At 46.3% G+C, this 14,472-nt stretch overlaps 1 protein-coding gene across 1 annotated transcript in view; it reads left to right on the top strand.

Annotated features, from left to right (window-relative positions):
• SMAD7 (SMAD family member 7) overlaps positions 1-3,513 on the top strand; it is a 30,488-nt gene extending 26,975 nt beyond the window's left edge. The window contains exon 4 of the mRNA XM_063959147.1: positions 715-3,513. Coding sequence (XP_063815217.1) covers positions 715-1,253 — 539 coding nt within the window. The 3' untranslated portion in view covers positions 1,254-3,513. The remainder of the gene's footprint in view (positions 1-714) is intronic.
• Positions 3,514-14,472: the final 10,959 nt, after the last annotated feature.

The raw sequence follows: 14,472 nt of genomic DNA, 5'->3' as shown, positions 1-14,472 counted from the left end.
GACAGCCCTCCCGTTAAGGCCAGTCCTTTGTGATAGAAGGACTTTCGGGTTTAGGACCCAGGGGTGCTGGGAAGGATCCAATTGGATCTCTCTAAGGGGAAAACGCAAAGAGAAGCACATAGTGTTCTATTAGGTAACGTTGCATACCCACCTGGTCCAAGCTTGGTTGCTATGAGAAATGCCGCCAAATTCCGAAGACGTCAGTTTACGGATTTCTGTCTGCATTCTCCTTTTGGTACATCCCGCCTGCAGTATCCACAGATGCCGCCTTACCGCCTGGTGCATTTGTAGACAAAGTCAGACACATGCACAGTGAGACTAGGGAACATGCGCGGGCGGAATACATCGCTCCGCTGCTTCCAAAATCGCCACTGCGTCCAGCTCAAAATCATATGTAATGCAGTTTCTGTAATGGTAATTATGAACATGTATAGCTGATTAAAGCTTCTGCTCGGTGCATTGTTTAAATATTATTACTAAAACTCAAAGCATTTTTTCATTTGATGACTGCATTATCTTCCCATAACCTCTAGGTGGCACTGTTGATGTAGGCAGTTAGAAGTACTAGACGTAATGGAATATAGAAACAGAGTAATACTGTATATATCCTCTATAAATATTTTGGTATATATTGTTATGTTTGTAATGGTCATGTAGCACTTGAGGAATTTGAGATCCACCTTCTGATGTCCTTTTGTCTTCTTCTCTTAACAGATTCACAACTTCTCCAGGAGTCTGGGGACCCGTCCCATTGGTGCGTGGTCGCATACTGGGAAGAAAAAACACGGGTGGGTCGATTATACTCTGTCCAAGAAAATTCCCTGGATATCTTCTATGATCTACCTCAGGGGAACGGCTTCTGCATCGGACAGCTAAACTCGGACAACAAAAGCCAGCTAGTGCAGAAAGTACGGAGCAAAATCGGATATGGGATCCAGCTTACAAAGGAGGTGGACGGCGTCTGGGTTTATAACCGCAGCAGTTATCCCATCTTCATTAAGTCGGCAACACTGGACAACCCAGACTCTAGGACGTTACTGGTCCATAAAGTGTTCCCTGGCTTCTCCATCAAAGCTTTTGACTATGAAAAGGCTTACAGTTTGCAGCGGCCTAATGACCACGAATTCATGCAACAGCCGTGGACTGGATTTACTGTACAGATAAGCTTCGTGAAAGGCTGGGGACAGTGCTACACGAGACAGTTTATCAGTAGCTGCCCCTGCTGGCTGGAGGTGATATTTAATAACCGGTGACTCGGAAACGAGTGGACAGATTTTGGACTCGTCGACTACATGCTGCTATTTTTTTCCTTCCGAGTGCTTGCTTCTTTGTGCAAAATTTTTGTTTTCCACTTTTTTTTTTTTTTTCCTGTTTTGTTTTGAGAAATAGCTTATGTCAGGATTTTATTTTTTTCGGTGGGGAGGTGGGGAGTTCTTCAAATACTTTTATTTTAAAGTGTGAATGATGTCTCGCGGGAAAGCTGGCAAAGGGGGGAAGTGAAGAATGGGTCGCCTCTTCTCGTGTCTCAGTCCTTGCTCATTGCACCATATTTTATTAATGCAAGGGGGTAGATCAGTATTTATTTTTTATGTAGAGGTGATCCATGATGGACCTTCTCCCTGATGTCTGGGTAGAGAGAGAGGCAAATGGCCATAATATGCAAAAAAAAAAGTAGTAGTTCTGCAGCAGCTGGGGATCCACCAGTTTGTTCCTACACCAACTAATTGGAATCCCCTGCTGGCTGCATTGCCTTGTACGTATGAGGTTCTCAACTCATGTCCTTGTTGGCTACGTGCTGCAGAGATTCTAAATCTACCTCTGTTTTGCGGGGGGGTGCTAAGTCCAAACTAGGGCGCTTGTCAGTGATACAATGAAAATATCTGCCAGTCGCTACCAAGGACTGACGCTGGGAATGTCTTGTGCAGGGCTGTGGTATGATGTGACGCAAGGTTTACACGCTTCCATTATTACAGACAAATGTCCCTCGTTCACGACCGGTAACTCAGCCTTGACGTGGCTTGTTTGGTGCAACCTCGACGACTGCACGCGTTAAGTGTGACGTATGCAACAATATGTGCTGGGGTGCAGTGATTGTGCTTCATTTTTATAAAGACCAAACTAAAAACTGCCGACCCGCCTCTGTACCCTCCCCACCCCTCTCCTACCCCCATCACGCCAGTCACCAAATGCAAGTTGTTTTTTATTTTTTGTTGTTTTTTTTTAATTATTTTATTTTTGTTCTGTTTAGTTTTTTTTCGAGAGGAGTACATATGGTTTGTTGTTTTAAATAAACCAATGCAAATTTATAGCTGCCTTTAAAGACCTTGTTCACATATGACAACAGTTTTTGTGATATATGTATATCTAAAGTGAATATATACATATATAAGAATTCGACCCTTTCGGCTGTCCTGTGTAAACCGAGACGGTCTCAGTGGTCAATGGTTTCATTTATATTTTAGTAAAGTGTATATGCTGTGCAAGAGCAAAGTATTACTAAAACAACCTTTTAATTTAGAAAAAAAAATTCCTCAATTGCTAGTGGTAGTAAAAAAATAAATATAAATGATATATGTTTTTTGTTCAGAGCTAAATGAATAAATCCCCTTTTTAATGGGTGAAAATGGAATGGTAATTTCTGTTTGTGACATCACAGCATTCCAGCTCCCCTATTGGCTGCTATCAGAAGCCGGCTATCCCAAGTGCGGTGTATTCCTTAACAAAGGAAAGTTTTACAATACAAGTCATTGCACAGCGTATAGACACTTAGCGGGAGATCTATCGAACCTTAAAAGGACAACCAATCAGACTCTAGCTAGAATGTACTAGATAAATGATAGCCAGAATCTGATTGGTTGATATGGGTAAAACCTCCACCGGTTCCCTTTATAAGGTTTGATACTTTTCCCTTCTTAAAGTGCATCCATCGCTTACACAATGTGAAGACGGCCATGCTCCAGGCTGTGCTAGTTGCCATGAGAATGCGGCCCATCTGTTCACTAGGGCTGTTGTCTCCGGCCACAAGATGGCTGCCTCCACTGTGTGTGAGAGACCCATGCACGTAAAGTTCATTCATGTGTTTGATAAGATTATATATCTGGAACGTACAGTATTTGCTCACATTTTCCTCTTATAAGGTACAAGTTATGCACAGAGAACCTTCATTTCTTGTATATATCATACGTGGAGTATGATACATAAACATTGGTTATAGCTCAATGAGCATGTTTAACATAAGCTATTTTTCTAAATACCGAAGTCTAGAACAAGAGTAGGCACTCTTTGGAACTTAAAGCAATGTAGTGCTTTGGAAAAGAAATTAAAAAAACAAAAAAAACGGACTCCTAAAACTGAGATTTATTAAAGAAAAAATGTATTTTATGTTATATATAAATATATTATTACTTGTAAATATAAAAGACGTTTTATAAGCATCATTATTTATGTATTGTGCAATGTGTATAAACGAGAAAAATTAAAAAGATGCACTTTGCTTAATATAAATGCAAATAACAAATGCCAAATTAAAAAAAAAAGACAAAAACTAAACACTTGACTTGTGGTCTCCTTACTCTGTGCCGTGGTGTTATGATAAATTACAGTATCACTCAAAGCGCAAATGTATTCTCCAGTGCTTGGGGGGCGATAATCACATGGCGAATATGGAGATGAATTCGCTTGTACATTTTATGACGTTACAAATGAGAAGATAAAACCTTTGGGGAATATTCTGATCATAAATATGGCTTTAGGTTTTCTGGCCAATTGTATAGCTTTTTTATTTATTGATGAAGTCACAGTATATTCTGCACTATCCTCACACCCAACAGACAGCTAAGAAGTCTCATTTAAAGTAGCAATCCCCATGAAACAATGTGTTTTGGAACATAATAAGGCTATAACATGAGTCTTGGTATCCGCCATCTTTTCTTGGTTTGGTTTTGGAGGCCTCTGTTAGTGATTTATAATTCTGCTCAGTGTTGTGTAACTACTATGGCAACCACAGTCACGTGCCACGTGATGCAGTGAGCAGTGAGGCTTTGGAACACCCCTCTGAGTGCTGTTTATTCTAGGATCTGTAGATCCCCCCCACTGCCTATATTCACAACATGCTGAGAACTGTTAGCCATATTTCTGCAACACCCAGAAAAGATTTTGAAAGCACTGGCCATATCCCTGTTCATAAATATCTGGTTTCCCCCTTGCAAGATGGTATCTCCCACTTGCTGGGAGATGGAAGGTCACCACTAAACTAGTGATAAAATAGTGTTTACACTCATGCTGCTTGCTGCGTGTAGATACATATCCTAATAGCCAAGCACTGGTTCCCGGACGTTAGAAATTTAACCCGCATGCCTTATAACACCCAAATCGGCCTCCACATCTGCCACATTGCCTTGTACCTACATCACCAAGTAAATGACTCTGGCATCACAGTGGTTAGTATCAGGGCCACCATCATGAAGGGGAATGCCAGGACTGGATAGAGAGGGGGTCCGCCTCTGGCTCCTGCCGCCGATACCTGGTGCTGAACAACAGGCCAATGTGCAGGGAGGACTTCTTAAAAACAAGCCTTCCCTGTGCATCAGTCCCCTGAATTGTTCCTGCATATCCGCGCATTACACATCATGAGGTGTGACATCACATAGGGGTGAAGATGGCGCTGCCTATTTTGTCAGTCCTGTGCCCCACAATTTCTGATGGTAGCTAGCCCTGGTTAGTATGGCGGCCTAGCATCACCAAGGTTGATGGGATCAACGACCAGGTCCCAATATGTGTGGAGTTTGTACATTCTCCCTATGTTTGTGTAGTCATTTGTTTTCTCCACAGTCCAAAAACATACTGGTAGGTTAATTATATGTGAGGGTGTATGATAGGACATTTAGATTGTAAACTCTGTTGGTGCACGATCGATGTGAAGGGGAAAATATTTTCTCTATATAGCAATATGTAATGTGATTAACACTAGATAATAATATAGACCTTATGGACACACAAAGTCAAGTCAGTGAAACTCAAAAACCAATAACTATTCTTTTTGTGGTATTAATGACAAAATACTGCTCTAACCTACTTCATTTGCATTGAAAGTGGCTTAATTAGTAAGCATACATATATATCTGAGCAATAAAAAGAATTTGCTAATGAGTTTGGGGCTGTGCATATCACAAAGGGACAACCATACACAGTGGAAGAAAGTTGTAATCACCATTACTACAGGAAGGATTCTCTACTGTAAGAGTAGTCAGACTAATGAGAGATACCACCAAAGGAGAGCAGCCTACTGTACATGGCCAGAAAGGGATTCCAAAAAAGCCCCAAAACAAAACAGATTAGCTGAGGTAGGTTTATATTGGGGCATTGTCCCATATTCACATAGACAAAACAAAACAAAAAAACCCAACCCAGGTAAACCCTCATATTACAGTGAGCTGAGGGTGTCTCTAGGCGAATGTGCAGTGTGACCGTTGCCGCGACGACAGGATGCAGAGACACAACAGAAACAAACGCTCATTCTTAGAATTCTGAGACGGAATCTGCGAAAAGATCACAGTCTCAGATAAAGCGGACGCTCAGAGGATCACGTCTTTCCGCATATTCAGAGGAGATGGGGTGGGGTGGGGACAAATATCACCCTCCGTGGCCTGGGAAAGGGGCAACGTGACATGAGAGAGGGTCTCCAGCCGGAACCTGTTAGGGAGGCATGTTTTGTTTTAATCAAATTTTGTTTTGTTTGTAGCGCTGGTATCAGCTAGGTGTGTTTTGTGCTGCGGGAGGACTCTGTTATTCGTGTGTGTGTTTCCTGACTCAGTCATTATTACCCACCAGCAATACAGTATGCGCACTCACTGGAGTTTTTACCACGAGCACACACAGGCAAATAGATCCGACACTGGGACCCATGGGAGACAGAATACCCACACACTGGGCCTGCTCCTGAGGCTGACGCATGTGGAAATGCGGAGCGCTCTTTCAGTGAAATGGGCGGTGACTTTGCGGACGCACAGAAACTGACCAGTCTTGTGGACGTACCAGCTGACTTCCGCGCTGGTTCGTAGCACGGGGACGGAGATGAGACGCCTGTTTCGGATGGATCTTTTGCACCAGGATGGGGTACTGGCCCATTGCGTCCAGATCTCCTAAAGAGAAAATGTTTTGCTTGGAAAGATACAGCGCTGAGCGCAAGTCGGCTGTAATTGCGCCCGTATTGAGTGCACAGAAAAAATATATGTATATTGCTCCGCACGTTGCCCTGCTAGTGGACTGCCCCTATCTGAGGGCTTGGTTTCGTAGCCGCCATCACTAAGTGCACCAGCTTTATCTCTTGCGCAGACAATCCATCTGAAAAGTGGCGGAAAGACACGGACACACAGCTCTGCTTAGCCCGCAGTTCCGTCAGTAAGCTTTCACTGACGTTAGCCTGTGCGGCAGCGCCCCGTTACATCACAGTTACACCCCCTCGGACGCAGGTGGAAATGAATTCGTCTTCCGTGCAATTCTGCATCGCCCATTGGGGCAGATGTATTAAGCCTGGAGAAGGGATAATGCAGTGGTAAAGCAGTAGTAAGTGCAAGATGATAATGCATCCGCTAATCAGCTCCTAACTGTCACTTTTCAAACCCGTAATGGCACTTATCACTGCTTTATCACTTCTCCAGGCTTAATACATCTGCCACATAGTTGTGTATGCTTGGTTCCCGGTGTGTGCGCAGCGTAATTACACTCGGGATACGCTATGCAAATAGGGGTTGCGCTCTGAAACTCTGTGTCAGCCGCTGTAATTCCTGTATGATTGAGGGGGGCGTGTACTAAGCAGTGATAAGAGCGGAGAAGTGAGCCAGTGGAGAAGTTGCCCATGGCAACCAATCAGCACTGAAGTAACATCTATAATTTGCATACTATAAAATGATACAGAACTGCTGATTGGTTGATGGGGCAACTTCTCCACTGGCTCACTTCTCCGCTCTTATCACTGCTTAGTAAATGTCCCCCTTAGTCTCCATTCAAAATGTATTTCTGATCATTCAAGGCAAGTGTCATTCATTTTACTAAGGCCAAGGGGTAGCAGCAATCTATTCCTGTCTGTGGATGTGTTTTACCTCAGCAGGCATTTGGCAATTCACAGCTAGGCCTAAAGGCTGCAGAACTACCATGAATGAAACACTCTTCTCAGTGTCACTGGTTATAGCAATGAAAATGAAAGCATACATTAAACATAGCACCTTCTCCCTGTACCACAGAAGGGTGATAATGTGCATGGTAACGATGACCATCCGTACACCTGGCGACACTAGGCTACTCTGAGGTGATGCGAGATGGCCGCCGAGCTGAATATTTGCTTTGGCCAATTCCTCTGCTGGAATATTTGAGGGCTGTGGTAATGCTCAATGTAAACATAGAGGAGAATTAAGCCAGAACACGCGACCAGCATCTTAGGGTCCCCTAGAACGCGTTACGCAGCCCACCTAAATAAACGCTAGCTGGCAGTACTTGGCTTCATGACTCAAAGAAGAAAACACATTACACAAGCCAATTGGGCACTAATGCACCAGGGCCCTCATTCCGAGTTGTTCGCTCGCAAGCTGCTTTTAGCAGCTTTACACACGCTAAGCCGCCGCCTACTGGGAGTGAATCTTAGCTTCTTAAAATTGCGAACGAAAGATTCGCAATATTGCGAAAAGACATCTCTGTGCAGTTTCTGAGTAGCTCGAGACTTACTCTGCCAGTGCGATCAGTTCAGTGCTTGTCGTTCCTGGTTTGACGTCACAAACACACCCAGCGTTCGTCCAGACACTCCTCCGTTTCTCCAGCCACTCCCGCGTTTTTCCCAGAAACGGTAGCGTTTTTTCCCACACGCCCATAAAACGGCCTGTTTCCGCCCAGTAACACCCTCTTCCTGTCAATCACATTACGATCACCAGAACGAAGAAAAAGCCGTGAGTAAAATTCCTAACTGCATAGCAAATTTACTTGGCGCAGTCGCAGTGCGAACATTGCGCATGCGCACTAAGCTGAAAATCGCTGCGATGCGAAGAAATTTACAGAGCGAACAACTCGGAATGACCCCCAAGGGCAGGCCAGACAGGAAGTAGTTGTTTGCCTAGAATGATGGGAGTTGTTGTTTTGACAAGTGGTTGCGAGAAGCAGGCTATCTTCTATCTGCTGCTACAGCCTATCCACAGTTTTCCTATGCCAGCACTTTCACATTAAAGACTACCCGGGTCGGTTCCGGGTTTGACCCGGTTTGACCCTTTCACACTGAGCCAGGACCCAGGTTGCCCCTGCAATATCGTCCGGAGGCTGGTTCTGACGGGTATAAGACAGAAATGACAGAGAGTGGGGGCTCGTTGGAGACAAATCATCTGGGATTGGGATGAGGACCCCAGTTCCGCCTAGTTATACAGAGCATGCAATGGCTGACAGCAGAGGACAATAGCTTAAAGCTGAATACAATAGAGTTGCAAAAAATGGGAAATACTTTTAGTTTTGCCTTTGTACTGGAGCATGTATACTTGTGTATGTTACACAACACTTATACACAGTCAATGATTTTGTATTTCATGTAATTACCTCAGAACTCGTCAGAGTTTATTCCTATTGTGTCCTGTGGCCTGTCATGGTTATACCGCTCTCACTCTGCACAGCAGTAGGGCAGTCACTGCACCAAAACATAATAATGATAATGAAGAGTAATTCCTGAAAACACGGGTGCTGGGTGAACGCCCAGCCTAAACAATCTCAATTGAGGAGCCATGTTTTCCTTCCCAAGGACTTTTTATCTAGAAAGAGAGAGAGTAGTATGTCTGTCCTTTCTCTCGTGCCCCCATTGTAGGGATACAACGCGCTAGGTATAATATATTCCTTCCTAGGGGTATATTTACTGAAGTGCGGGTTTGCAAAACTGGAGTTGTTGCTCATAGCAACCAATCAGATTCTACTTATCATTTATCTAGCACCTTCTAGAACAGGGGTGGGGAACCTTTTTTCTACCGAGGGCCATTTGGATATTTATAAAATCCTTCGGGGGACATACAAAAATTCTCAACTTAAAAAATGACCCTGCCCCCCAGTAGGTCTGCCCCTTAGAGGTACTGTGCGGGCGCGCCAAAAAAAATGGGTGTGGCCAGTTAAAATGGGACGTGATACACATATGCCCCCAATAGTGCAGTGCCAGATCCACAATTGCCCCCACAGTGCCAGGTATACAGATGCCCCCACAGTGCCAGGTATACAGATGTCCCCACAGTGCCAGGTATACAGATGCCCCAACAGTGCCAGGTATACAGATGCCCCTCACAGTGCCAGGTATACAGATGCCCCCACAGTGCCAGGTATACTGATGTCCCCACAGTGCCAGGTATACAGATGCCCCAACAGTGCCAGGTATACAGATGCCCCTCACAGTGCCAGGTATACAGATGTCCCCACAGTGCCAGGTATACAAATGCCCCCCCCCCCCCCCCCCCCCGTGCTGCTTACCGCTGCTTGCTGCTCCTTTCGGCGGGACACGGAGGAGAGCGCCGTAATGTTGGGCGGCGGCGTGTAGGACTTGAAACCAGCCGCTGGTTCGAGAGCCAATCAGAGCTCGCGGACCGGCAGCCGCGGCTCCTGACTGGCTGCCGGCCCGCGAGCTCTGATTGGCTCATAAACCGCCGGCTGGTTTCAAGTCCTGCACGACGCCGACGCCACCCGACATAGCCGCGCTCTCCTCCCTGTCCGGACTGAGCGGCAGCATGTCTCACTGAGAGAAGCGGGTGGGCCGGAGCAAATGGCTTTGCGGGCCTTATACGGCCCACGGGCCGGAGGTTCCCCACCCCTGTTCTAGAAGATAATAGCTAGAATCTGATTGGTTGCTAATAGCTATGGGCAAGATCTAAACTTTTGTAAACCCGCACTGCATTGGCCGCAACCGGCTTCATTCTGAGTCGCAATCCCGGGTGCCTCCAGCAATTGGGAACCCTATGGGCATATCAGAGCATATTCTGACTTCTGCACATCTCTCCGGCTGCAAGGGCAGCCATGAAATAATGCATTGAAGGAGATCAGAGTTGATCGCAGCAGCAAATGTGTTAGCAGTTGGGCAAAACCATGTGCACTGCAGGGGGGGGGGGCAGATGTAACATGTGCAGAGAGAGTTAGATTTGGGTGGGGTGTGTTCAAACTGAAATCTAAATTGCAGTGTACAAATAAAGCAGACAGGATTTACGCTGCACAGAAACAATATAACCCACCCAAATCTAACTCTCTCTGCACATGTTACGTCTGCCCCACCTGCAGTGCACATGGTTTTGCCCGACTGCTAACAAATTTGCTGCTGCGATCAACTCTGAATTACCCCCAAAGCCTTGAAAAGTGATACATTTCACGGTGATATAGTATCAGCCAATCAGCTCCTAACTGCCATGTTACAGTCTGGATTTGAAAAATTGACAGTTAGGAGCTGATTGTCTGGCATTTTATCACTGTGAAATGTATGACTTTTCAAGGCATAGTACATCTGGCCCAATGACACTTACACCTACCCTACGCTTGGTGCAGGAGAAGGGAATGAGGATGGTGTGCACACTCCATACGCACAGCTCGGAATAAGCCTCTCACAACACGTCTGCGTCATGCTTCTCTTACATACAAATGCCACCTAGTGACGCCCATTGAGTTGTGACTGAGATGCGCACTAGCCTGCAACGTAGATGCGCTAAATTGTGTATGCCGACTGCAACGCGTGCGCTGTTTGCTAAAGAAAGCGAGATGCGGTCACTTTCAGACTTGCGCACAGAATCAAGCCCAGTGTGTTGTGCATAACAGAACAATGCGCAGAAAACCAGTTTCCGAACGTAAGTAAAATCCCAAGTGGGTGTAGGGTTGTTGTAAGTAATGGCTACCGGTAAAATAAAAAAATAAAAACGCATGAAATTGGTTCCTGTGGATATGAGGCGTTACAAAACACCGGCCTGTCTGACGCTAAGTACAGGGCAAAACTGTAGCGTTGAATTCTATCTGCTAAACGTTTAGTTGCAGACAGCAGATATTTTTCATGTGCACAGAGGGCCTGATTGAGAGGTGGACGCTACTGCACGCAAATCACTGCGGCGCTAATATGCAAATGCGAGTTTTAGCCCTCCCCTTGTGCACTAGCGCACACCGGACTGTGCAAGCCGTGAGATGTCCACTTTTAATGCCTGTGGACCGTGCAACTCTGCTCGTGGTTCCGAACTATCTACCATCGTCTCACCATTAGGTGCACCAGCCTACGGGCAGGAACAGTGACAAATCGGCGCTGCGTCAAGAATAACCAGGATGAGAATTTCTGTGGCTGCGTCCACGTTACACATTATTCTACGTACACTTTGGGTGTTTATTGTAACACATTTTGTCATACGTCCTAGAGGATGCTGGGGACTCCGTAAGGACCATGGGGTATAGACGGGATCCGCAGGAGACATGGGCACACTATAAGACTTTGAATGGGTGTGAACTGGCTCCTCCCTCTGTGCCCCTCCTCCAGACCTCAGTTAGATTCTGTGCCCAGGACTGACTGGACACACACTAGGGGAGCTCTACTGAGTTTCTCTAAAAGACTTTATGTTAGTTTTTTTATTTTCAGGGAGACCTGCTGCCTACAGGCTCTCTGCTTCGTGGGACTGAGGGGAGAGAAGTCAGACCTACTGTGAGTTAAAGGCTCTGCTTCTTAGGCTACTGGACACCATTAGCTCCAGAGGGTTCGATCACTTGGCGCGCCTAGCTGCTTGTTCTCGGAGCCGCGCCGTCACCCCCCTCACAGAAGCCAGAAGAAAGAAGCCGGGTGAGTATTAGAAGAACAGAAAACTTCAGTGACGGCAGAAGACTTCCGAGTCTCATAGGTACCGCACAGCGGTCACGCTGCGCGCCATTGCTCCCACACACCAACTGCTCTACAAGGGTGCAGGGGGGGCGCCCTGGGCAGCAATATATACCTCAAAGTAGTCTGGCTAAACATGTATACAGTGCATAGGCACTGAATACAGACCCCTGCCAGCATAAATAGTTCTATGGATAACGGGGCTGAAGCGCTCCGAGAAGGGGCGGAGCTTAGCCCTCACAACAGCATTCAGCGCCATTTTCTCCATGTCCCCGCCAAAGCATATGTATAGTGCAAACAAGGGGGGGCACAGTGTTTTAGTGCTATATAGTGGGATATATAGCACTATTTTAGATAATGGGCATGAAAGCATTGTGTTGTGCATATATATCTGTGTGTTCCATGTCGGATATACCCACTATAGCTTTTAGTCCACATGTGTTGACATGCAGGAGTGCTCTGTCACAAACAGCTAGGGGGATCCCTGTCGGCATCGCCGACGCCTGTTGGTACTTGATTCAGTAGATGCTGTGTCAGCAGGTCGGTAGTTGTATGCTTTTCAAGAGTAAACACTGTATGGGAGACACAGTAGTATGTGGGTGACCCTGTCAGCACCAACTGTTATTACTGGGTGTAAATTAACTTGCTGTAACTGCCTTATACCTGTATATATATTTATATGTATATGTATGGTACAGTTCCATGGGCCTGTAGCCAGGGCCGAAACTAGGATTTTCATCACCCGGGGCAAGGCAGTAATTTGGCATGCTCCCCCCCACTTCCTTCCCCCAAAAACAAACAAACAAAAAAACAGCAAAACAAACTGTCAGACCAAAATAATCAGATTATCAAAAAATTTGAAAAAAGGAGATACTATTGGACAATATTACACTATGTGCCTCAAATGCCCTAAGCGTCACATGCCCCACCAGCGTGTTCAACTACATGCTCCTCTGTGTGTCCCCATACATTGCATTATATCATAACACTTCATCACTGCACTACATTCCCCTAATCACTGCACTACATCACTATACTACATCCCCTACACGCTGAACTACATCACTACACTACATGCCCCTATGCACTCCACTACATACCCTATATGCTACACTACATCACTATACTACATCCCCTTATATGCTACACCGCATCAGTGCACTACATGCTCCAATATACTGCAATACATTGCTACACTACATACCCTATATGGTACACTACATCACTACACTACATCCCCCTATAAGCTACACCAAGTGGGTCAGAGACATTGCCCCGGGAGCTGTTTGCTGTCTCACTGGAGCAGCACAGCACTGCCGGTAAAAAACAAAAACACTGCTCCTCTGTAACTCCTTTCCACCCCCTCAAATCCTGCACCCGGGGAACATGCCCCCTTAGCCCCCCCCCCTAGTTACGGCCCTGCTGTAGCTCGTGCACAGACATGGTAGTATTTGTGGGGGAGTGTTATTACAATTATATTTGTATACTTCCCTCGGACCCCTCGGGGTCGCAAGAATGTTATTTCTCTGACGTCCTAGTGGATGCTGGGAACTCCGTAAGGACCATGGGGAATAGCGGCTCCGCAGGAGACTGGGCACAACTAAAGAAAGCTTTAGGTCACCTGGTGTGCACTGGCTCCTCCCACTATGACCCTCCTCCAAGCCTCAGTTAGATTTTGTGCCCGGCCGAGGTTGGATGCACACTAGGGGCTCTCCTGAGCTTCTAGAAAGAAAGTATAGAATTAGGTTTTTTATTTTCAGTGAGACCTGCTGGCAACAGGCTCACTGCAGCGAGGGACTAAGGGGAGAAGAAGCGAACCTGCCTGCTTGCAGCCAGCTTGGGCTTCCTAGGCTACTGGACACCATTAGCTCCAGAGGGATCGACCGCAGGCCCAGCCTTGGTGTTCGGTCCCGGAGCCGCGCCGCCGTCCCCCTTACAGAGCCAGAAGCAAGAAGAGGTCCGGAAAATCGGCGGCAGAAGACATCAGTCTTCACCAAGGTAGCGCACAGCACTGCAGCTATGCGCCATTGCTCCTCATGCACACTTCACACTCCGGTCACTGAGGGTGCAGGGCGCTTGGGGGGGGCGCCCTGAGCAGCAATAAAAACACCTTGGCTGGCAAAAATACCACAATATATAGCCCCAGAGGCTATATATGTGGTAAATACCCCTGCCAGAATCCAGAAAAAAGCGGGCGCCATTTTCTCTTCACAGTGCAGCTGGAAGAAAGCTCCCCAGGCTCTCCCCTGTAGTTTTCAGGCTCAAAGGGTTAAAAAGAGAGGGGGGGGGCACTAAATTTAGGCGCAATATTATATATACAAGCAGCTATTGGGGAAATTTCACTCAGTTATAGTGTTAATCCCTAAATTATATAGCGCTCTGGTGTGTGCTGGCATACTCTCTCTCTGTCTCCCCAAAGGGCTTTGTGGGGTCCTGTCCTCAGTCAGAGCATTCCCTGTGTGTGTGCGGTGTGTCGGTACAGCTGTGTCGACATGTTTAATGAGGAGGCTTATATGGTGACGGAGCAGATGCCGATAAATGTGATGTCGCCCCCTGTGGGGCCGACACCAGAGTGGATGGTTAGGTGAAAGGTATTAACCGACAGTGTCAACTCCTTACATAAAAGGGTGGAT

This window comes from Pseudophryne corroboree, chromosome 1, assembly GCF_028390025.1.
Source record: "Pseudophryne corroboree isolate aPseCor3 chromosome 1, aPseCor3.hap2, whole genome shotgun sequence".
Lineage (NCBI taxonomy): Eukaryota > Metazoa > Chordata > Amphibia > Anura > Myobatrachidae > Pseudophryne > Pseudophryne corroboree.
The sequence above is the reverse complement of the archived record's forward strand: the minus strand, read 5'-3'. Positions and strand labels throughout refer to the sequence as shown.